Source organism: Pleurodeles waltl, chromosome 5, assembly GCF_031143425.1.
Source record: "Pleurodeles waltl isolate 20211129_DDA chromosome 5, aPleWal1.hap1.20221129, whole genome shotgun sequence".
NCBI classification, from domain to species: Eukaryota; Metazoa; Chordata; class Amphibia; order Caudata; family Salamandridae; genus Pleurodeles; species Pleurodeles waltl.
The window spans coordinates 1,253,825,893-1,253,850,796 of record NC_090444.1 but is presented as its reverse complement, the minus strand read 5'-3'; the positions used below and the strand labels follow the sequence as shown (position 1 = coordinate 1,253,850,796).

Genomic DNA, 24,904 nt, shown 5'->3' with positions numbered 1-24,904 from the left:
CTGCTCCCCGAGGATGCAGGTACTTACCTGCCAGCAGAACGGAACCCGAGCACCCCTTTTCTCCATAGGTGCCCGTGTGTTTGGGCCCTCCTTTGACCTCTGCACCTGACCAGCCCTTTGTTGGTGGTGCGTGACTTTGGGGTTGCCTTGCACCCCCAACGGTGCGCTGCCTATGGCCAGGAGACGGACTGTGTAAGTGCTTTACTTACCTGAGAAAAACAACTAAAGTTACCTCCCCAGGAACTGTTGATTTTTTGCACTGTGTCCACTTTTAAAATAGCTTATTGACATTTTAACCTAAACTGTGTATACTACTGTTTTAAATCAAAGTTCTCTACTTACCTGTGTGAAGTACCTTTCATTTTATGTACTCAAATCTTGAATCTTGTGGTTCTAAAATAAATTAAGAAAATATATTTTTCTATTTAAAAACTATTGGCCTGGAGTTCAGTCTTTGAGTGCGTGTACCTCATTGCCTGTGTGTGTACAACAAATGCTTAACACTACCCTCTAAGCCTACTGCTCGACCACACTACCACAAGATAGAGCATTAGCATTATCTAATTTTGCCACTATCAACCTCTAAGGGGAACCCTTGGATACTGTGCACACTATCTCTCACTTTGAGATAGTATATACAGAGCCAACTTCCTACATCACCTACATGCTGTCCCTCACTGGATTGCAGGCGGGTCGGTGGTCAGGCAGGCCACTGGCAGGCACAAGCAAACGTAAGAGGAGCTGTTGGGTGTTTTGCAGAGCTGTGGAGGCCCAGCAATGTCTTGGGGATTTGACTCTTGGAGAGGAGTCCTGCTGACCCTGACAAGACAGGAGAGCCAGCAGAATCAGTTGAAGCCCCCACAAGCAACCTACTGGCAACAGGCACAGTAAGTTTCAGTGAGGCCCAGTCAGAACACCTGAAAAGGAGTCCCACGTAGCTGGAGCAGCAGAGAGGGGTCTGTTTTTTGCAGAGGTAGAGTGCTGGGTGCCGGGACTACTTGGAGCCTTGGTTGGTGCAACACTCCCAGTGCACAGGGATTTTGTCCCAGAGGCAAGGGCATGCTGCCTCCCACATTGGACAGAAGTCAGAGAGAACCCAGGGGTATCCCCTAGAACCACCTCCTGTATTGGAGAATCTTCAGAGATTTCGAGGACAGAAGATCTCACCAGCTGGACGTTGTTGCCTTAGGTGCCTCCGGATATAGGGGAGTGACTCCTTCACTCCAAGGGAGATTCCTACCTGTTTCTTTGGTGCAGCTGAAGTCTTGCTGACCCCAGTGGATGCACATCCTTGGAAATGTTGCTGAATGCCGATAGGAGCTGAGAACAAATAATGTTGAAGGAGAAGTCTTCTCAGGCGTTGCCTTGTTCTGTTCCTGTGTTGCCCAGCATTGGTTCTAGAGGCCAGGAGCAGAAGATGTCTTTGCCGAGGTGTCCTGGTGGAGTCTTGCTTGACGAATCTGGGGACCTATTCTCAAGGGAGTTCCAAAATAAAAGGGTTGGAGTGACCATCTATCAGGAAGGGGTCTCAGATGTCCGCTACCTGGCCTACCCCGTCAAATGCTCGTAGAGGCCTCTGCCCAACTTGGTTTCAAGATCGCAGAACCAAGTAGCCACCTGGAGGAGCCCTGTAGGGGTGCAGCTGGACAGGGGAGTGCACACTCCCCTTTTCTTTGTGTTTCACACCAGAGCAGGGACCAGTGCTCCCTGGACTGGTGCAAACTGGATTATGCAAGGAGTGCACCAAATGTGCCATTCAAGGCAGCCCAGTGGCATGGGGAGGCTAACCCTCCCTAGCCTAGTAACAAGTATTTCCAAAAGAGAGTGGGTTGCGCCTCTCTCCTACAGGAAATCCTTTGTTTTGCGGTATCCTCCTTGAACTGGTCAAGCAGCAGGAGCGCAGAATCATGTCTGGGCTGCAGCAGCATGAGCTGCCCGCAGACCCTGGAATACTGGTAGGAGCAGAACTGGAGGATCCTCTAAGGAACCCCCAGAGGGCCTAGAATCAGTATTTGAGTATGATTCAGACACGTGAGATACCAACCATGCCGAGATTTGGAGTTACCATTATGTGGCAGCACATAGCTAAAATGGCTTCCCTGCACTTCAAGTCCACGGAATTGGAACTGGAGTTGTAGAGTGACCTCTGCTTATGCACACACATACACCACACCACCCCTCGTGTGCTTGTGTTGTCTGGAGCGCGACCACGACTCAAAGTTGTGCTCCGAGTGCCAGGCCATGAATCTGAAAGCTTGGAGGAAGTGGTCCCTAAAGCTCACTGAGGCCCGGCACTCCTTTCCACTTAGCTTCTGATCTTGGTCGAGAGGAAGGTCTTGAGAACGGTCGTGAAGCCCCCATTCTTCATCACACCAAGTCCTCTGGACAGTTTGGTAAGTTGAGGCACAAAACAAAGTTGAAGAACAACAAGTGTTCTTCAACTTCACCACGTCTGTCTGGCTACAGAGGAGGGAGCGTCCTTCTTTATGGTGGTGAGAAGAGCAGCTGAGGTCCTGGGCCTTGAGCTGCCTTCAGTTGCAGTCAGGCCTAACCTCCTGACAGAGGTACTTCGGCCTGGGGCTTCCACTTCTTACCCCCTTTTACCCTTTAATGAAGCCCTCACAAATGTCTTGCTGGTGGACCTGGTCCAAACCCAGCACAAGGGCTCCTGTGAACAGAAGAACTGCCTCCCGCCACAGACCCTCTCTATAGGAAGTTGGCTCTGTATATACTATTTCAAAGTAAGAAATAGTGTGCACAGAATCCAAGGGTTCCCCTTAGAGGTAAGATAGTGGCAAAAAGAGAATTCCAATGCTCTATTTTGTGGTAGTGTGGTCGAGCAGTAGGCTTATCAGAGGGTAGTGTTAAGCATTTGTTTTACACACAGGCAATAAATGAGGAACACACACTCAAAGACTTACTCCAGGCCAATAGGTTTTTATATTGGAAAAATATATTTTCTTAATTTATTTTAAGAACCACAGGTTCAAGATTTACAAGTAATACTTTAAATGTAAGGTACTTCACTTAGATACTTTAGGAACTTTGAATAAAAGCAATATCATATACAGTCTTTGTAAAAATGGCAATGAGCTATTTTCAAAGTGGACACAGTGCAGAAATCAACAGTTCCTGGGGTAGGTAAGTAAAGGTTAGGTTTGCAGGTAAGTAAAACACTTACAAGTCTCAAAGTTGGGGCCAAGGTAACCCACCGTTGGGGGTTCAAGGCAACCCCAAAGTTACCACACCAGCAGCTCAGGGCCGGTCAGGTGCAGAGGTCAAAGAGGTGCCCAAAACACACAGGCTTCAATGGAGAACAGGGGTGCCCCGGTTCCAGTCTGCCAGCAGGTAAGTACCCATGTCGTCGGGGGCAGACCAGGGGGGTTTTGTAGGGCACTGGGGGGGGACACAAGCAGGCACAGAAAGAACACCCTCAGCGGCACAGGGGCAGCCTTTTGCAGTGTGCAAACCGACGTCGGGTTTTAGATAGAAAGTAATGGAGGGACCCAGGGGTCACTTCAACGATGCAGGCAGGCACAGGGGGAGGCTCCTCGGGGTAGCCACCACCTGGGCTATGCAGAGGGTCGCATGGGGGTCGCTCCTGCACTGGAGTTCGGTTCCTTCAGGTCTTGGGGGCTGCAGGTGCAGTGTTGGTTCCAGGCGCTGGTCCCTTGTTACAGGCAGTCGCGGTCAGGGGGAGCCTCTGGATTCTCTCTGCAGGCATCGCTGTGGGGGCTCGGGGTCGTCTCTGGTTACTCACGGGCTTGCAGTCGCCGGGTAGTCCTCCCTGAGGTGTTTGTTTTCTGCAGGTCGAGCAGGGGGCGTCGGGTGCAGAGTGGAAAGTCTCACGGTTCTGGCGGGAAACGTGAAGTCTTTAAAGTTGCTTCTTTGTTGCAAAGAAGTTGCAGGATTTCGAACAGAGCCACTATCACTGGAGTTTCTTGGTCGTTGGGTTCAGGGCAGTCCTCTGAAGCTTCAGAGGTCGCTGGTCCCTGTTTGGATCTGTCGCTGTTGCAGTTTTTGTCGAAGTTGGGAGACAGGCCGGTAGGGCTGGGGCCAAAGCAGTTGTTGTCTCCGTCTTCTCTGCAGGGGTTCAGGTCAGCAGTCCTTCTTCTTGTTAAGGTTGCAGGAATCTAGTTTCCTAGGTTCTGGGGTGCTCCTAAATACTGAATTTAGGGGTGTGTTTAGGTCTGGGAGGGCAGTAGCCAATGGCTACTGTCCTTGAGGGTGGCCACACCCTCTTTGTGCCTCCTCCCTGTGGTGAGGGGGCACATCCCTAATCCTATTGGGGGAATCCTCCAAACTCAAGATGGAGGATTTCTCAAGGCAGAGGTTTTGGTTAGACACTGTAGGGGCATAGTGCTCATGCACATATGCCCTCACCTGTGGTATAGTGCACCCTGTCTTAGGGCTGTAAGGCCTTCTAGAGGGGTGACTTACCTATGCCACGGGCAGTGTGAGGTTGGCATGGCACTCTGAGGGGAGTGCCATGTCGACTTATACATTTTCTCCCCACCAGCACACACAAGCTGAGAGGCAGTGTGCATGTGCTGAGTGAGGGGTCCCCAGGGTGGCATAAGACATGCTGCAGCCCTTAGATACCTTCCCTGGCATCAGGGCCCTTGGTACTAGGGGTACCAGTTACAACGGACTTATCTGAGCACCTGGGTTGTGCCAATTGTGGAGACAAAGGTGCAGTTTAGGGAAAGAGAACTGGTGCTGGCGCCTGGTTAGCAGGATCCCAGCACACTTTCAAATCATAACTTAGCATCAGCAAAGGCAAAAGGTCAGGGGGTAACCATGCCAAGGAGGCATTTCCTTACACTCTCCCAAAGGCCTAGTGTCCCCGACGCATCACCCAACCCCTGAGGCCTTAGTTGCCCAAGCCCTCAAGTGCATTCCTTTCTGCCCCTTTGGATAGGGAATCTGAGACAGTGGATCACCTTGGGAAGATGTTTTCTTCTGGCATTGTGGTGCCCCCCACTTTTTTGCCTGGTGTCAGTATGTTTACACTGTAGTACACTGTTGTACACTGTGATCCTGCTAATCAGGACCCCAGTGTCTGCGCTCTCTTCTCTAAATTTGGTTGCTGGTAAAGTTTTACACCCCACAATTGGCGTACTTTGCACCCATGTAAGTTCCTAGTATATCGTGCTTAGGTTCCCAGGGCATTGGTACACCAAGGGACCCCCATGGGCTGCAGCATGTATTGTGCCACCCATAGGGGCCCATGGAAACTGTGTCTGCAAGCCTACCATTGCAACCTGCCTGAAATGGTGCGTCCACCTTTCACTTCAGATATAAGACTTGCCTTATATCATGGTCACTGCACTTAAACACTGTAAGTCACCCCTTTGGTGAGGGTACCCCTGTTTGAGCAGGGTACCCCTACAAACCCCAGACTCCGTTCCCTGAGTTTTGTCAGTGCAAGAAGCCATCTTAAGGTATATAGTTGACACTGGTCAACATGAGTGGTCCAACTGCGTAATGGCTTCTCTGAACCTAGGCATGTTTGGTATGAAACATGTTGCAATCATGCAACTACGTTGATTCCAATGCTAGTTGCATGATCCCCTGTACTCTGGGGGTTCCTTAGAGGATCCCCCAGTACTGCCTGTGCAGCCTTACGGGGTCTGGCTGTCAGCCCTAGCTGCTGCCGACCCCAGACACTGTTCTGCCCTCCTGCTGATGAAAGTAACTCAAGCAGAGGAAGGCAGAACAAAGGATTTCCTTCAAGGGAGAGGTTTGACCCTCTCTCCATTTGAAGTAGGTGTCTCTGTGCTGGGGTCGCCTTTGAGCACCACCAGACTACTTTGAAAGGCACATTTGGTGCCGTCCTTGCATAATCAGGTTTGCACCAGTTCAGGAACCCCTGGTTCCCACTCTGCTGGAAGCCACACAGAGGACAGGGAAGTGACCACCCCCATGTCCAGCTCCTTCCCTATGGAGGTGCACAGAGCTCTGCCAGGTGGCTGGTTGATTCTGCCTTCTTTAAAATAAGATGTGCAGAGGCCCCTTGGAAGCATCAGACTGGTTTGGCTAGGTGGACGATGTCCCTGACCTCTCTGATAGGTGGGTCACTTCAGAAAGTGACCAACCCCCTTTTAGGGTTACTGAAGTGCTCCCTTGAGGGCGGGGTCCTCAAATTCGCCAATCAAGACTCTTCAAGGAACTCTCTGCAAGGCATCTTCTGCTCCTGGCCTCTGGAACCGCTGCTGGTCTGCTTTTAGAACTGAAAGAAGACTGTATCCAGTTGGGAAAGCTCCCACTGCAACATTGTTTCTGCAGCTCCTACAAGATTTCTTTAGCATCAGGGACTGTGCATCCTTCAGTGTCACAAGGACTCTGCCTGCATCCAAGAAGCAAGAAGATATCTAAAGTGGTCATGCTCTTTAATGTTGGCCAATCCATCACCTTGCCTACTTTTTACGCATCCCCACATCCTTCTACGAAGAGGAGAGACTCCATCGCCTGGACGCCAAAAGAGTTTTAGAGTTCTATCTTGATCATACCAAAGAGTTCCGGGTGGACAACCAACTCTTTGTGGGATATGTGGGTGCGAAGAAAGGTCAGACAGTGCAGAATAGAACCATCTCTTGATGGGTTGTTCTCTTCATTAAAATGTGCTACTCATTGGCTAAAAAGCAACCCCCTGGGGCTTTGCGTGCTCACTCTACCAGAACAGCAGCTGCAAACTCTGCGTTACTATGTGGATTTCCATTGCTGGACATCTGCCAGGCAGCAACATGGGTGTCCACGTTTACCAAACACTTCTGCCTGGACAGTCAGGTCCTAAGGGACAGGTACTTTTCCTGTTCAGTCCTGCAGCACTTCCTAGTATGATCTCTCATTTGTGCATCTTCGCTGCTGCCTCTGATCTCGTAGGTCCAGAAGAAAGTCTGGTATTACCAATCATAGCTTACTTAGTTGCCTTGGATTGGGCTTGGTAAAGTTGGTATTTGAAACTGCTGTCATCTGCCTTCCACCCCATAACCTACACCCCCATGTGTGAAGATAGAGCAAAACCATCAGAGGGTTTGACCATCTGTCAGAACTAGTAGTAGTTTTGGCTACCCACCCCCAGGTCCATTTACTTAGGCTTCCAAGATTAATTTGTTGCCTTGTATGCAGAAACACAAGTTTGCACTTTACAGGCACATTTCTCTGATGTTTTTCTATTCTTTTTGACTTTGGCCTCACAAGGCTATTCTGTAGGCACAGGTTAAAGTTACTTATGTGTTATTTTGGCTTTCTTTGTTGAATCACCCTTGATTCTCAAATCACAAGTTGTGATACATTTTTGAAAGAGTTACCACATATATATTTCCCAGCTCACATGCTACGCCAGCACCTTAATTTCAGCCTAAGCTTCCTCTCATTCTCCCTTTGAGCTTCTTCACAACTACACAGTCTCTTGACTTTAAAGAGTGTGTGCAGTCAGTCTGTGCATCTGTGATCTACAAGCATTTTGAGTCCAGCCTCTGTATTCTGCTCTTTATCTTGGAAAGCTGGTACACCACTTCCCATTGAGGAGAAGAGACTATAGTAGATGGACTCATAAAGCATCTTTAGCTTCTATGCTGCTAGATCATGGGTAGTTGATCAGCTCTTTGTTTGGTTTATGTACGGAGATGCCTCTTTTTTTGTGTTGTCATCCCCAAGTTTTTAGATCGATGCTGCTGGTTTACCGACTGAGTGCACTGAGACCTGGTAACTAGATCTCATTGCATGTGCCTTTACTTTTTAACCGATATGTCAAATTGACTTTTACCCAATATGCTGAGCTAGCATATCTGCAAGTCACTAGTAAAGGATACCCATGGTACCCAGGGCATGTAAGTTTGAGGGTCATCCCAGGGGTTTCACTATTGTTTGTGCCACCGTTGGTGAGCCATGAGTGAAATGCCATTTGCAGACTGGAGGAGTAGTTTAATGGCTGGCCCGACTTTTTCACATGAAGCAATAGCAAAGCCAGACCATCTTCTGGCATATTTATATGTAATCCCGGTGGGAGGCCTAACGAGTCCTCGGGAGGAATGCAATGTATTTGATGGGCAGAACATGTATTATACATGTTCTGGTAGTAAAATCCGAAAACTGCAATTTTCACTATAAAAAAGCTTGGTTGCCCACTTGGTGAGTACAGAGTTACATGCTCATCCCTTAGCTGTGGTAACGCTTGAAGAGTGCAACCTATGTTGGTTATTCTTTTCATTCCGTCCAGTTTCTTAATGTCTGAATAATGTATAGCTGAATTATGTACATATACACCTTCATTTTTTGCAGTGCATCCGTCTTGGACCGCTTAAATGCTTTACTGGAACCCGGAGGTGTTCTGACAGTAAGTGAGAGAGGAGTTATTGACGGTTCCACCATTACTATAACGCCGCATTCAAGTTTCAGGTACTTCCATCTTTTTGTTTATTTAGTTTAGTCTTTTGTTAATGTTTAGTTATTATATAAAATTAGTTGGGTGCAAACTTAGTCACAGCTTTTTTGTACCACTGGATGCTTCCAAAACACTTTCTGAGACTAATCTATTAATTGAAAGGCAGGATTTAGTTACATATATGTGTAATTTTGAATCCTGTTTCTTTGTTTAAGGGGGTTGAATGCAATTTGTCGCTTGTCATGTACTGGAAAATGAACCCCATTCCTGTACAAGTACTAAATATGAATGTAATCATTGTTAAATGGCATTCACTGGCTGCTTGGTTTAACATATTAGCATCATTAAATTTTTGTGCCACCTTTGTTCTGCTTTGAAAATACTCATACAAAGGAGGCCATGTAATCCAATGTTTTATACTTAGTGTTTTGTACACACTCATTTAAATGAAACTACTAAAATTGCACTCTCATTCCTGATATGTGAAAGTGTGCTTTCTGCCGATTTTCAAGGATATCTCTGACACCACACATCTATTTTTTATTAGTTACATTGCTATTGGAGATGGATAGGTGTACATTTCATTACTGCATATGTTTGAGATAATGCATGCACTGATATAAAGTCCATGGCTTGTCATGTGTAAGGAATTGCCTCCTTGGTATGGTTACCCCCTGACTTTTTGCCTTTTGTTGATGCCAGTTATGATTGAAAGTGTGCTGGGACCCTGCTAACCAGGCCCCAGCACCAGTGTTCTTTCCCGAAACTGTACCTTTGTTCCCACAATTGGCACAGCCCTGGCACCCAGATAAATTCCCTGTAAATGGTACCCCTGGTACCAAGGGCCCTGATGCCAGGGAAGGTCTCTATAGGCTGCAGCATGTATTATGCCACCCTGGGGTCCCCTCACTCAGCACATGCACACTACCTCACAGCTCGTGTCTGCTGGTGGGGAGAAAATGAATAAGTCGACATGGCACTCCCCTCAGAGTGCCATGCCCACCTCACACTGCCTGTGGCATAGGTAAGTCACCACTGTAGCAGGCCTTACAGCCCTAAGGCAGGGTGCACTATACCACAGGAGAGGGCATCTGTGCTTGAGCACTATGCCCCTACAGTGTCTAAGCAAAACCTTAGACATTGTAAGTGCAGGGTAGCCATAAAGTGTATATGGTCTGGGAGTTATCAGACACAAACTCAACAGTTCCATAATGGCTACAATTGAATCTGGGAAGCTTCATATCAAACTTCTCAGCACAATAAATGCACACTGCGCCAGTGTGGGATTTATTGTAAAATGCACCCAAGGGCATCTTATAGATGCCCCTGAATACCAGTCCAACTCCTAGTGCTAGGCTGACCAGTTTCTGCCAGCCTGCCACAACCAGACGAGTTTCTGGCCACATGGGGAGAGTGCCTTTGTCACTCTGTGGCCAGGAACAAAGCCTGTACTGGTTGGAGGTGCTTCTCACCTCCCCCTGGAGGAACTGTAACACCTGGCGGTGAGCCTCAAAGGCTCATGCCTTTCGTTACAGCACCCCAGGGTATCCCAGCTAGTGGAGATGCCCGCTCCTCCGGCCACTGCCCCCAGTTTTGGCGGCAAGGCTGGAGGAGATAATAAGAAAAACAAGGAGTCACCACCCACCAGTCAGGACAGCCCCTAATGTGTCCTGAGCTGAGGTGACCCCTGCCTTTAGAAATCCTCTTCCTTGAGATTGGAGGATTCCCCCAGTAGGATTAGGGATGTGCCCCCTCTCCCCTAAGGGAGCAGGCACCAGGAGGTTGTAGCCACCCTCCAGGACAGTAGCCATTGGCTGCTGCCCTCCTGACCTAAACACACCCCTAAATCTAGTATTTATGGGCGACCCAGGAAATCAGATTCCTGCAACCTGCACAAAGAAGGACTTGCTGACCTGAAAGCCCTGCAGAGACTACGGAAATGACAACTGACTTGGCCCCAGCCCTACCGGCCTGTCTCCAGACTCAAGAGCCTGCACAGCAATGCATCCGACAGGGACCTGTGACCTCTGAAGCCTCAGAGGACTGCCCTGAACCCAAAAGACCAAGAAACTCCAGAGAACAGCGGCACTGGTGAAAAACAGCAACAACTTTGCAACTTTCTTGCAACTGTTAAAGACTTCACTCTTCCCGCCGGAAGCGTGAGACTTCACACTCTGCACCCAACGCCCCCGGCTCGAGCTCCAGAGAACCAACACTGCAGGGAGGACTCTCAGGCGACTGCGACCTCGTGAGTAACCTGAGATGACCCCCCCTGGCACCCTACAGCGACGCATACGGAGAGGATCCCCGTGACTGCGACTGCCTGGAACAAAGAACCTGACGCCTGGACCAAGCACTGCACTCGCAGCTGCCAGGACCAGAAGGAACCGAACTCCAGTGCAGGAGTGAACATCAGGCGACCCTCTGCCTAGCCCAGTCGGTGACTGGCCCGGGAAGCCCCCTGTTCCCTGCCTGCACCGCTAGAGTGACCCCTGGGTCCCTCCATTGATTCCTATTGAACGCCCAATGCCTGCTATGCACACTGCACCCGGCTGCCCCTGTGCTGTTGAGGGTGTGTTTTGTGCAAAACCCCCCGGTCTGCCCTCCTAAGACGCAGGTATTTACCTGTTGGCAGACTGGAACTGGAGCACCCCTGTTCTCCATAGGCGCCTATGTGTTTTGGGCCCTCCTTTGACCTCTGCACCTGACCGGCCCTGTGTTGCTGGTGCGGTGTCTTTGGGGTTGCCTTGAAGCCCCAACGGTGGGCTACCTGTGCCCAGGAACTTGAACTTGTAAGTGCCTTACTTACCTGAAAAACTAACCAATACTTACCTCCCCCCAGGAACTGTTGATTTTTGCAGTATCCACTTTTAAAATAGCTTATTGCCACTTTAACTAACCCTGTGTATGTTACTGCTCTAATTCGAAGTTCCTTACTTACCTGTGTGGAGTACCTTGCATTTTATGTATTTGCTTCAAATCTTGAATCTTGTGGTTCTAAAATAAATAAAGAAAATATATTTTTCTATATAAAACTATTGGCCTGGAGTTTAGTCTTTGAGTGTGTGTTCCTCATCTGTTGCCTGTGTGTGTACAACAAATGCTTAACACTATCCTCTGATAAGCCTACTGCTCGACCACACTACCACAACATAGAGCATTAGAATGATCTAATTTTCCCACTATCTTACCTCTAAGGGGAACCCTTGGACTCTGTGTACACTATCTCTTACTTTGAGATAGTATATACAGAGCCAACTTCCTACATCATGTTCCTAACAGTACTTGCTTAGGACTTGTATTTACTGTTTATCCTATGATTTGAGATATTTATTTATTAGTGTCCTGTAGGACAACTTGTGGAAGGATCCATATCTGTGAAAGAAGCCTGCTGCGCCTGTTTTGCACAACGTACACTTAGGGGAATTACTCCCTTCTGTTGTCCATTACTGTTTCAAGTGGTGATATTTAAATTGTGTGTATCACTTTTTTGCAGTTGTGCTAGTTGTCACAGTCACATGATTGCCCACCCTCAACCATTCTTTTTCATCTAGAGCACCCTAGCACATTTTATGGCTCTCGAAAAGCTTTAAGAAGTTATCACAAACAATTGTGCATTATTAGGAAATGTATATGAAAGTTTTGTTTTCCAGATTTGAGTCTTGAGTCAGAAGTGTGTTCTACAATTATATCTTGTCCAAGTAAAATTTTGTTTCCATTCTAAAAAAGGGTTTTACCTCTTCCAGTTTCACAATGCCATCCACCTCAGATATTATTTATAAGTCTCTAAAAGCCTTCACTTCAGGCATTAACATGACCACGGAAAATGTTGCTTGTCTTCAAATTTAGTAGGCCGTCGTAGGCAGCCAGTGTTAACTTATGTGTGCCTGAACAGAATAATTTTATAAATCTATCATCATACATTGTGCAGTGGCAGTACTCCAAAAATGGCATCTCTTTCCAGGTGAATCTAAGATTCTGACTGGGATATGCGAGTAATGCTGCATGTTGGATACACTTGTAACTCCTTCCAGTGAGGATCTGTGTAGTTTACATAGGCACATCCTTGCAGTCTCACCTCCTATCAGTGGATTTCTATGTAATGGAACATTACACTTAACTCAAAGGGTAATTGCAGAAATTTGAATAAAAATTTCAGGAGCTTCATTCTTATAAAGGAGGTCACTGCGCAGTGAAGAATGGGCAGCCTGCACCAGAGCCCAGCTACATCTATAAAAAAAAGTCATCAAATGTCCCTAGCATATATCACATCTGTAGCAACTTCAAGCCTTCATGCTCTGCCTATTTGTAAATATCACAAGTTCTACATATTCTCCGTCTATGGTGAATATTATTTATCACTCCTTGTTAACTTAAATTTTCAAATATGAAACACCCGTCCTGAGTACTGTCCATAATATAGAATATGTCTTGTCCTTCTGGAATTAGAACTTATGGATAGGTGGTGTATCTTCTTTAGGGCATCCAGGACTCTGGATTAGAAAGTTGTGTATTATCTATTCTGCCAGAGATTAGGCTGATTGTGAGAACTCAAGATAAGTGCCCATTTACTTTAAACTGGGTAATGGATTTATTGAATAAAAGTTAACCCATGTCAAGTTTGTCAGTTTTTTTTTCAAACATCTGAAATATATGTCTCCGAGTTAAGGTGTCAAATCTGGTATTCATGTTGGAGGCTGGTTTTGTTAGTGGTCTTTTGATTTCAGTTGCTGTGATATTGTGTTGCCTCTAAAATTAAGGCTGGTTGACCTCATTTAAGGAAATGCCTCTTTCTGTATTGTCACCCTCAAGTTTTTGGACTCGTATTGCTTGTTTTTCAACTATGAGTGCACTGAGGCCTGCTCTCTTTCCCTTAAACTAGTGTGTCGAATTGGCCTTTACCCCATTGGTGGAGCTAAATTGCCTGTAAGTCCGTAGTAAGTTTTACCCAGGGCATGTAAATTAGAGGATTCCATCCATCCCACCCCACCATGGTTTGCAGCACAGGTTGTACCACCGTGGATGGGTCTCAAGTAAACTGAGGCTCCCGGTCCACCATTTGCAGGCCAGAAGAACAGTTTTAACTGCTTGGCTCACTTCAACCATTTAATGCAATGACAAAGACAGAACCCACACGGATTATGTGTAAGTCACCCCTATGGCAGTCGAGTCCCAGGGTGCAACATATTCCATGGGCAGAACATATAATTTTACATTTTCTGATAGTAAAAACACGGAACTGTCATTTCTGTTCTGGAAAAGCTTGGCTGTCCTATTGGTAGAGTGCAGGTACTCACTGACCTCATGCTTACGATTCCCAAGAAAGAATACAATAGGGGCCATATCTGGAAGGATGTGTCCCCCTCACTCCTGCAAGAAGCCCCATGGGTGATGCCACTAAAGATGAGCTTCACAGAAGGAACTGCCTTTGAAGGACAAACGGATCACCCTTGGGAGAGAGGAGCTGCTCAATTGTTCAAGCGGACAGGCTGGCACTTAGGGCACCATTTTCCAAACAGATTTTGTAGGGGTCGTATAGCCCCCTTGGCAGTCACACCTCTGGGTTTGGCTAGGGTGCTCCACATGCTGGAACAGGGGTCCTGCCATAAGGGAAGTGGGCAGAATGATGCATCCTGGGATACCCGTATCCCACACTTAACATCAGGTGGGAGTGAAGCTGGAACCCATTGGCTTCCAAATGCATTCTGCCCTGATGGCATTTTCTGAGCATAAGGTCACCCCCGCACCCCAAATCCAAATCTTTATTGGACTATAAGGAGGACTGCCCTGTTGCCCAGTGGAATCAACAAAGAGAGGCTGCACTGATTTGAACTGCACCTGCTGAGCCTGGGGGCTAGCAGAGGAGAGGAATTGGGTCCGCCGTGTCCTGCTGGAGGTGAATTCGTCTCCAGAGCCCAGCCAAAGCAAAGTGACTCTGAAAGTCAGTGAGCTGGCCTCCTGTTCAGCGAAGCTGAAAAACCTGCTAGGGCAAGTTGGGAGCCCAAAATATTCAACCCATGGCCAATGCGCAGTTGCACTTAAATTAGCTTATTCTAGGAGTGTCATCGGAGTGTGGCTGGGACTGCTAGAGGACGATTTAGCAACCCAGGAAGGATTGGCCCCTGACGGCAATACTGTGCTACTGGACTTCTGCCAGTACCGACTGCACTTTGATGGATTTTCATCCTGTGACCAGTACCGCCTCACCCCCTTCTGAGACCCAGGAGTAGTCACAACAAGACTCCCATCGATTATATTGCATCCGCAGTATCTTTTGAGCATCTTCAGCATCCTTCATCCCTTGCATCAGGACCACTGCTATAGGAAAGCCCAGCAAAAGATAAAAGTGCTTGAAATTGACTAGTGGCCGCTTTACCTGCAGAGGTGGCTGTTTGAGGACCTTGCTGGACCCTCTGACTGGCTCCCCATTGGAGCTGGTCTCTTGAAGTGACTCAGTGTCCACTTCACACCCAGTCGAAACTTTTTAGTGATCAAATTCGTTCACATTTGCTGGTAATAAAACTGCATTGATCTGTATGTAGCAGTTCTTTTCAGGATGAAATCACTAGCACACACCGTCACAAGTGGTTTGGTATTCAGCAGAGAAATACGTTGGTATAATGCACAGTCATCCAGTGACATTTGTTGGTCCCACTTTGTTTCATTAAATTAGTAGACACATTCGTTTAAGTTCACCACAGTAAAACAAGGGGCAACCGAACCTGTAGCTTCACCTTTCTTCTGGTTACTTCTAACTGCAGATTCCTTGCCTTTTGAATACTCCAGGTGCTGGACTGGATCCCAAGGAGTTTTTTCCTAGCAGTTCTCTTGTGTGCCATTAGGTGTTGTCATGCTTTTTTGCACTGACTACCTCCCACATTGGAAATGACGCCAGAGTAATAGATAATTATCACTGTTGCACACTGATAGGTGTTCCTTTCATTCCATTCTATCTGATGTGGATTTGGAGCTTTTGTCTTGACAGATAAATCTTCCCTACAGTATGCAAGGGCCATGCCACCCCATATAATAAGAGTTTAAACCTTTAAGTTTGTCACAAACAAATGTCTGTGATTGGTTCTCATAAAATATGCTTGTGGTGTCTTGGATTCCTCGCGACTCCAAACCCTGCAATGACTGCTACAGGATGAATCCAAAGGTGACCTTGAAACTCAAAGCCAAACTCTATGTAGGAGAACTTTGAAAGAAAGCAAAGAAAAAATGTTGCAGATCAAAGTCGAAAGTGCGTTCTTGTTCCCGCTCCCCAGGCCATTTCCGTTACAAGTCATCTCCCCACTCTGGATCTTCAGGTAGGTAGATGTTAAAAAAAAAAAAAAAAAAAGAAATATAAGAAGTCACAGCGGGGCTCCTCAGCATACTGCCACACATGTCGAGAAGTTGTGTGGATGCCAGGGTGCCATTCTGTCTCTGTCACAGAACCTGGCTGAGGAACAGATTCCACAACTGACCACGATGCTCCACGAGGTTCTGGGCCTGTCAGTTGCGGCACACCTGTTGGAGGCCTTATAATGCATTTTTGTCACCCTTTCTTGTCTCTCTGGTGTGCCCCCGGCCCCACAGGTCTTAGAAGGCATCCAGTTTCAATTTCTGGTGGCAGATCATCGGTCCCCAACACCGTCTGTGCCTCCACTACAGTGTCTGGCCCAACTCCACAGTCTGCCATCTGCATGCTGCAACTCACACCGATCCTTCCTGTGTCTGTGCCGGCCTCAATCCCAGTACTTCAGAAACCAATGGAAGAGCCTATTGTCTTTTCTGAAGTCAAGGAGAGTCCGACATGACCTCAGCTATCCTCCAACCTTGCCCCAAATGATATAGCCTCTCTCAGATTCAGACAGAACCCTCCCATTACCTCAGAATAGGCATTCTATTCAAAGTCTTTTTGGCTCAGACTTTGACCTGGTCATTGTGGTCCAGATGACAACCCTGATGATGACCTGATGTATGATGATAACAATTTTCAATGAATCTTCTGGAAGCCAGTGGCCTGAATACCTCCCCAGACAATAGAGGTTAAATTCTCCACTTGGTCTCTCTCCAAACTCGGGCTCCATTGTGGTAGTTATTTGCCACGCTGCTGAAGTTCTCCCTCTCCAGTTAACCTCTCTTTAGGTTAAATCGAATGTACTTACAGAAGTCCTGCGGCCCAAGCAGACTTCCACAGAGCTTCTCATGCCCTTCAGTGATGGACTGACTGATACCTTAGGTATGTGATGTAAACGTTGTTCTTTTCTGCCTCTAATTAGGCAATGTAGGTAAATACTCACTTTTTGGCATGGTTACCCCCACTTTTTTTTGCGTGCTGTCAGTGTGTTTTGATTGATTTCACTAGGATCCTGCTAACCAGGATCCCAGTGATTGTGGTCTCCCCCTCTAAATTTGGTTGCTTAAGATTTTGCACACCCCACAATTGTCATTCTGGTGCCGCCATATAAGTCCCTAGCATATGGTACTTAGGTACCCATGGGATTGGGACACCAGGGGTTCCCATGGGCTGCAGCATCTATTGTGCCACCCATGTGAGCCATGCAAATGTGTTTGCAGACCTGCCATTGCAAACTGCATGAAAAGGTGCATGCACCCTTTCACTACAGGTCAGTGCACCTGATCACTGCAAGTCAACCCATGGTAGGCCCTCCTAACCTAGAGGGCAAGGTTCAGGTACGTGTGTGTGGGCACCCCTACATGAGCTGAGGTGCTTATAAGAACTCCAGCTCCATTGCACTGAACTTAGTAAGTGTGGGGAGGCCATTTTACATGTGTACTGGACACAGGCCACTACGTATGTCCAGCTACATAATGGTAACTCCGAACCTGGGCATGTTTGGTATCAAACAGGTCAGAATCGTACCCCAATACTGTTGCCTGTACTGGTTGTATGATTCCATGCACTCTGGTGGCTTCTTAAAGGACCCCCAACATTCCTTCCACTCGTCTTGTGGGGTTTTCCTGGCAGCCCACACTGCTGCTGCCCCTTAGACAGGATTCTGCCTTCCTGCTGCTTGACCAGTCCAGGCAGAGGAAGGAAGAACAAAACAGTTTCTGTGGGAGAGGTAGGCAACACCGTCTCCCTTTGGAAATGGATGTTACATGGCTTGGTTGGGGGCGGTGGGTACCGGTATGCTTTGAAGGGCACATCTGGTGCCCTGTTTGCGTAAACTGGTCTGCACCAGTCCAAAGACACCCTTGCGTGAAACTGGACAAAGAAAGGGAAGTGACCACTCCCCTGTCCATTACCAGTCTAGGGGTGGTGCCAAGAGCTCCTCCAGGTGGCCACTTGATTCTGCCATCTTGAATCCAAGGTGGGCAGAGGCCCCTGGGAGCATCTGAGTGGCCAGGTCAGCTAGGTGATGTCACAGCCCCCTCCTGATAGGGGGTCGCCCTGCTAGGGGACCAATTCCCCTTCCCGGGCTATTTAGGGTCTCCCTCTTGGGTGGGGTCCTCAGATTCGAAGTGCACGATTCCCACAGGACTCCTCTGCATAGTTTAGTTCATTTTCTGGCCACTGGTTCCTCCAGGAACTGACAGTCTGCAGCTATAGCGATGACTGCGCTGTTCAACATTGTTTCTCTGGCTCCTTTTAGCAGCTGCAACATCTCCCCAGCTGTGCATCCTCTGGGGGCGGCGAGTCTTCAGTCTGCACAACAAGTAAGAAGGAATCCCCCTTGGAGTGAAGGAGTCACTCCCCTGCATCTGCAGGCACCAACTGCAGTGATGACCAGCTGCATGGATCCTGTATTATAGGTGGTGGTCTCCAGTGTTCCCCTTGGTCATCTATACTAGTTTTCTAATAAGACCTTCCCTCTCCTGGCAGGACAGTATCCCTGTGCAATTCGAATCTTGAGGCTACCAAGGCTTGTTGGCTCCTCCTCCAAAGGATCTTCATGCTCTGTGTAGCTCTGGCCTTTAGCACTTCTTCCTGCAACACACAGTCTCCTGCCTGCTGCTCCAGCGACGTGGGACATTCCTCCAGGTGTGCTGAGTGAACCTCACTGCGACTACTGTGCTCACTGTCAGTAGGGGCTGCCTCCTCTTCTTATGACTCTTCCAACTGCTGAGGGTCACCCTGGGCTCCCCTCCTTGGTTTGAGTCCCCTGGACCTTGCTGGTCCTCTTCAGACTTGCAAAACCTTCTAATCTGCCTCTTGCATTTGCCAAGGCTTGTTGGTGATTTTCCAACACCAACACCAGACTGCATCTCGACCGCTAACATGGGGCATCACTTGCAACACTTCTATTACTCCTCTTCTGCGCTGCACTGCTGAACTTCTTCGTCCTCAGTTGGCCTGGTCCTGCATCCACAGAAGGGTGGGTAATGGCTCCTGCCACAACCGGACACTCCAAATTGAACTGGACTTGGTCTCCTTCATTGCAGGTCGTCTTCTGTCAGACTCCACCTTTGTGTTCTTCCAGTCTTAGTTGGGTCTTGCACAATCCTTTTCCTAAGTCCTGTTGATTTTGGAGAAAACCAGCTACTTACCTCTGGTCTCCTGGTCACTGGGAGTCACTCTGGTACTCACCTCTTGGGGTTCCTAGTTCCTTCAGCTCCCTTCTACTGGCCGTGGGTGGGGTACTATCTTTCACATTCCACTTTATTAGTATATGGTTTGGCCTTCCCATGGGCCTTCACTATTTGCTATTGCTTTTACCAAAGGCCCATTGCTGTCTATGCCATTTAGTGATTTCTAATGTGTATATATCTGATAGACTTCTAGTTGCAGATTCCTTTCCTTAGAATTTCCCCCAGGTGTCAGACTGGAGATTTTTCTTCGAGCAATACCCTTGCGTGGCAGTAGGTGGCGTTGATCGACTCCGTGGGCATCATTGGCGTTATAGACGCTGTGATCACGTCGGGAGTAGCACATTGACGCTGCCTCAACGCTGTGACGTCATTTCTTTTAATGACTTCCACGCCAAAGCGCAGAGCCACTGTGACTGGTGTGCCAGAGCCCCATCAAGGACAGACGCGACGTCAGCCAATGCCGCTCCGACTCACCAGGGATAAGGATCAGGTCGACATTGATAGTGGCCACTACCAACCTGGGGGAAATTCTAAGGCAAGGAATCTGCAACTAGAAGATGTCTCTACCAGATATTTCAATACCGAAGGTAAGTAACTTGTACAATAGTGTGGTTAGCTACCTCCAGTTGCGGGATTGCCTATACAGTATTTTAGTGTTTCTGTTACTATAACAACTTACCTTTATTTTCGTATCCGTGTTTGGGTCTTCCATGTGTGTAAGTGCTGTGTGACTGTAGTGGTATTGCATAAGCTTTGCATGTTTCCTGGATATGTCTTGAGTGCTCAGACACAGCTACCTCTAGAGAACCCTGGCTTCCTAGACACTGTCTATTCCTCACTAATAGGGGATACCTGGACATGGTATAAGGTGATAACTCCCTAGGTGCTCACCAGGCCAGCTTCCTATAGGCAGATGGCCAGACTGTATATGCCTGCTCCAGGATGCCCTGCCTTTCTTTGACAGAATCCTATGCTAGAAAGTACAGGTAGGCTGATAACGGTGTGGTGCTTATATGTCCCTCCTGCATGAGATCCACTACTATTTCAGGTGGCGTCCAGGCATCGTTGATGTATGTGCCCTTTGTTAGCACTTGGCTTTTCAGAGACAAAGCAGTATAGGGACATAATTCAAAGAAAGCAACATCATGCTCTCATGCCCTATCTGCACCTGATGGGGGTATCGGGGGGAGGGGTTCTAAACTATATACTAAATAAATGGAATACAAGAATAACTCCCAACCCAAACTGCCGCTCGAGGACCCTCAGGTCTGGGGAAGTCGCAGTTGCAGTTCATTGTATTTGGGACCCTTCTCAGAGGACCCTGAGGATGCCTATTGGGACGCGGGGAGTCAGATAGTGCCCCCACCTGTCGATACCCAGAATAGTGGAGTGCCTACACAAGGGATCCCAGGTGCATAGGGCTGAATTTGTGTTGTAACCTCCAGTTTAAGTCAGTGGGGACCTCGGTTGTCCAGCTGCTGTTGTGACCCATGGACCACGTTGGTGGAATCCTTGCATGGATTCCTGAAGAAGCTGACCTAAGGAAAGAGGGATCAAAGCCCAGACCATCCAGAGGTGCCCAGGCGGTGCAAGACGACAATGCCAAACCTTCCACAAGATGCTTTCCTGTTTGGTGGACGAAGAAGTGTTGTTGTTGAGTCCAGCCGATGCAGGAAGACTAACCATCTCTAAACGGTCTTCAAATTGCAGAGGGGGGTCAATGGGCAAGAGGACCATTGTCAAGGCTTAGCTAATGAAGGAAAGCATTGTAAGAAGATTGCAAGTTTTGAGGGATACAGCAAGGTCCAGGTGACCCAAACTTTACAGAGAGGACAGGGCCAGCCCTCAGCAAGCAGGAGTGCCAGAAGGGGTCGATGAATCCCCCAGAAGGACCCTCTGGCAGCTGGCACAGGGAGTCCCAGGGAGGCCTCAGCAGCAGAACGAAGAGATGCCCACGTCGCAGGAGCTTCAGAGAGGATGTTGTTCTGGGAGCTTGAGAGTGCTCTTGGCTTGGGCCTCTTGGAGCTAGGAGGCACTGAACGGAAGAGCCAACAATCCTTGGCAATGACAGGAGCGGTGCACAGGAGTTCCAGCCAAGCATCTCCAGTGAGGGACCACAGACTTCTCAGATGCAAAGAAGATGAGTCAGACCTCTGGAGAGCCAGAGAACCACCACCTGTGCTATGGAGAATTGAAGTGTCTGTGGGACAGCAGGATCCACAAATTGGCCGTCGACGTTGAGGTGTCTGTGGATGCAGTGGAGTTATTCCTTAATCCAAGGGAGATTCCTTGCTTTCCTAATTGCAGGCAGAGTCCATGTGACTCTGGAGGATGCTCAGCCACAGGGTTGCAGAAGTCGTGCAGAACTTGGAAACAAAGTTGCAGTAGGAGCCCTCCTTCTAGGTACAGTCTTGCTCTTGATTCCAGTGAAGAACAGCAGCTGTTCCGGTATTCAGATTGCAGAAGTGTCTTTCACAGGACTTGCAAGGGAACCCTAAGTAATCCAGGAAAGGGGTTGGACACTTCCTGCGGGGACCCCCCTAAGGGGTGGGGGGTAGCGATTCAAGTAAGTCACCCAGCTGGTCTAACCAGTCATATGGTCCCAAAGGCTCTGCTCATCTTATTTCCAAAATGGTAGACTCAAGCGGCCACCTGACAGAGCTCTGTATACATGCCTAGGGGAGGAGCTGGGCAGAGGGGTGGTCACGTCCCTGTCCTTTGTGTGGTTTCTCACCAGAGCAGGAGCCAGGGGATCCTGTACTGGAGCAAACCCGTTTATGCAAGGAGAGCACCAAATATGCCTTCAAAGCGGTCTGGTAGTGCTCTGAAGCACCTTTCCCCCCCAGCCCAGTGACACCTATTTCTAAAGGAGTGCTGGTATCACCTCTCCTCTTCAGGAAATCCTTTGTTCACCCTTCCCCTGCCTGAGATAGGCTCAGCAGCGGGAGGGCAGAACAGTGTCAAGGGCCGGCAGCAGCACGGGCTGTCAAGCAGACCATGCATGCTGTACAGTCAGACATATAGGATCCCCCAGGGGAACCCCCAGTATCATGCATCTTGCACTGGAATCTGTGTAATTGCATGATTCCAACATGCTTGATACCAAACATGCCTAGGTTAGGTGAGGCCATTATGTAGTTGGACATCTCCTGTTGACCAGTGTCCACTACATACCTGGAGATTGCTTCCCCACACTCACAAAGCCCTGAATATGGATCCTGGGGTTTGTAGGGGCACCCATGCTTATGCAGGGGTGCTCTCACATTTGGAACCAAGCACCCCTACCCTTGGGCTGAAAGGCCCAACTTAGGGATGACTTATAGGGTCAGAGAGCTGTGATATAAGGCAAACCTTCTATCTGAGGTGAAAGGTGCATGCACCATTTCACACAGGCTGCAATGTCAAGCCTGTGTTCACAGTTTGCTGGGCCCCCGTGGGTGGCACAATAGACGCGTCAACCTATGGGGGACCCCTGGTTTACCAATGCAATGGCTACCCAAGTACCACATACGAGGGACTTACATTAGTGCACCAGTATGCCAATTGTGGGGTATAAAGGTTTCTTATCAATTAAAATTAAGGGAAAGAACACTGACTCCTGAGGTCCTGGTTAGCAGGGTCCCAGTGTACTACAGTCTAAACTGACTGACACCAGGCAGTAAGTGGGGGTGACTGTCAGAAAGGTGTTACTTTCATGCAGGCAGTGCTCCTGGATTTCTTGGAGGCTCCTGCAGGACGAGTCATGTTTTTGGGCGGAGTCCATCGAGGTCAGCAGGCAGGCCGGTGGAGCTGGTACAAAGTCAGCTGCTTCTTTATTTCCTCACTTGCAGGTGCAACGCCTCTGTGCCCTTTTCTTCTTGGGTTGTCAGAATCTGAGTTCTAAGATTCGGGGTTTCCACCTAAATACTCAATTTAGGGGCATTACAGGGAGTGGCAGGTGGTATCCAATACGCTTGACCACCTTTGGTGTAACCTACACCCTTCTTACGACCACTTCCACTGGTAAGTGGGCATATCCCTAATCCCAGTGGCCTAATTCCTTCAAAACAAAAATGGAAGAATTTAAAAGGTGGTGTCCACTTCAGCTCGTCTACCTTAGACATGGGAATGACATAAAGTGGGCACACCTCCTAATCTGCTTAATTTTCCTGTCAATTCTGCTGTCAAAAGTAGGATCAGGACAGGGGGGTCTGTCATCTATGCCATCTGGAGATTCCTGGGTCATATTACAAAGGCAGCTAGGTCTTTGAAGCTTCCCATCCTGGTATGTCCTTCCTGCCTGGGTGAGGTGCTAACACCCCCACCAAGTGCAGGCTTTTGCCTCTGTCCGATGAGCGCTGGCTCTCACCTTGGGGTCCAGTCAGTCAACACTCTAGTAGTTTTTAGGGGTCACCTCTAAGGTGTCCTCTGGGTGCAGTTATTAATTATTCCCTCACTTGTATCAATGAAGGGTTATTTATCTGAGATATTTGATGACAAATATCCGTATGTTCAGAGAAGCCATCATGTAGGTGGGAAACTCGTAGTCACCAGTGTCCAGTAAATGCACTTAAATGTGGCTTCCCTGGACAACTTACTATGTCGGAGAATCGGCACAGACATAGCAGGGGCATATCTGCTCATGCAGATATGTCCTCACATGTAATATAATGCACCTTGCCTTAGGGCTGTAAGGCCTGCGGGGAGGGGGTGACTTAAGTATATTTCATGCAGTGTTTAGGGGACAGGGTACATATGCTGTGTGCCATGTCTTCTTTTCACCTTTGCCTACACCAAGACATGCAGTCTGCAATGGCAGCCTGTTGTGCTTGGTGAGGGGTCCCTTAGGGTAGCACGGTTAATGCTACAGCCGTTATGGACCCTCCTTGGTTCCCCAGGCCCCCAGGCCCCTAGGTACCACTGGTACCATTTACTAGGGACATAGTCGGTGCAAATGTTTTTACCTGTTGGGTAAACAACTGTGCAGTTCCAGGTGAAGAGATCTGGCACTTGGGGACTTGGCTAGCAGTGCACTTTCTGTTGAAAATATATCACCTACTTGACATCAGGAATGATATGAGCCACAGTGATGGGGCTGAACAGACATAAACTGGGGAGCGATAATATGCTTTACCCTTACAGAGGTGCAGTTAAAAACGCCTTAGTGCTTGGATTGATGTTGAATGCCACCATAGCGACAATCCATTTAGCCTGGGTTGTGCTTCAGAACCGACCAGCGCTTAAAAATTGATACACTTTGGGTACCCCCTTTCCCCCATTGCCAGAGCCCACTTCTGATAGGGACCAGTAAATTAAACGATGGGGCACTCCGTGAGAACTTCCCTTATTATCAAGTTCACTAGAAGAAAAACATAACCATGGCCCAGACATACAAAAAAGGCAGAAGAGCACAACTTCTACATTCAGTGTTGAGGTTCCTTCCAACACCTAGCATGCAAAATGATTGACTTAAGAATTAACAAGCATTTACTAATCCAAAAGATCCGGGTTTAATGTACCAACACAGGTGACTTCATACATACACAAGAGCTCTTTACCTGTTGCATGCTTAAATATTGTGTATTGCAGTAAAACCTGCCTTATTTCCTTTTCAGAACGTGAGAAGAAATTACCAAAAATGATTTATTTCTGTATAGATTCTATATAAGAGATGAAGAATTGAGTGCTATAGTGTGATTTTTGAGTGTACTTTTCAGATGTAAAATATTCCCTTTTGCATTTGAATGTAAGCGCTTTCTAAAGGTGGAATGATGCACCAGATAGCTAATAGTATGAAAAGAGTATTACTCCTTATGGTGGAGCCAAAACCCTCCCTGAACTAGTAACAATTCTTCATGCCAGTGCTACTTTAGAGCTCGATGTCACATCTGGGTGTTTCATTTTACCATTCAGGATGTGTGAAGATTTGTATTTTTATTTTTATATTTATTTTCCAACACATTTCTACAGGTGTCTCCAAAAAATATGTTTGCT

The 24,904-nt window shown here is 48.0% G+C and overlaps 1 protein-coding gene across 1 annotated transcript in view; it reads left to right on the top strand.

Annotated features, from left to right (window-relative positions):
* Positions 1-24,904, top strand: part of MDN1 (midasin AAA ATPase 1) — a 1,740,009-nt gene that overhangs the window by 965,893 nt on the left and 749,212 nt on the right. The window contains exon 45 of the mRNA XM_069235499.1: positions 8,287-8,403. Coding sequence (XP_069091600.1) covers positions 8,287-8,403 — 117 coding nt within the window. The remainder of the gene's footprint in view (positions 1-8,286; positions 8,404-24,904) is intronic.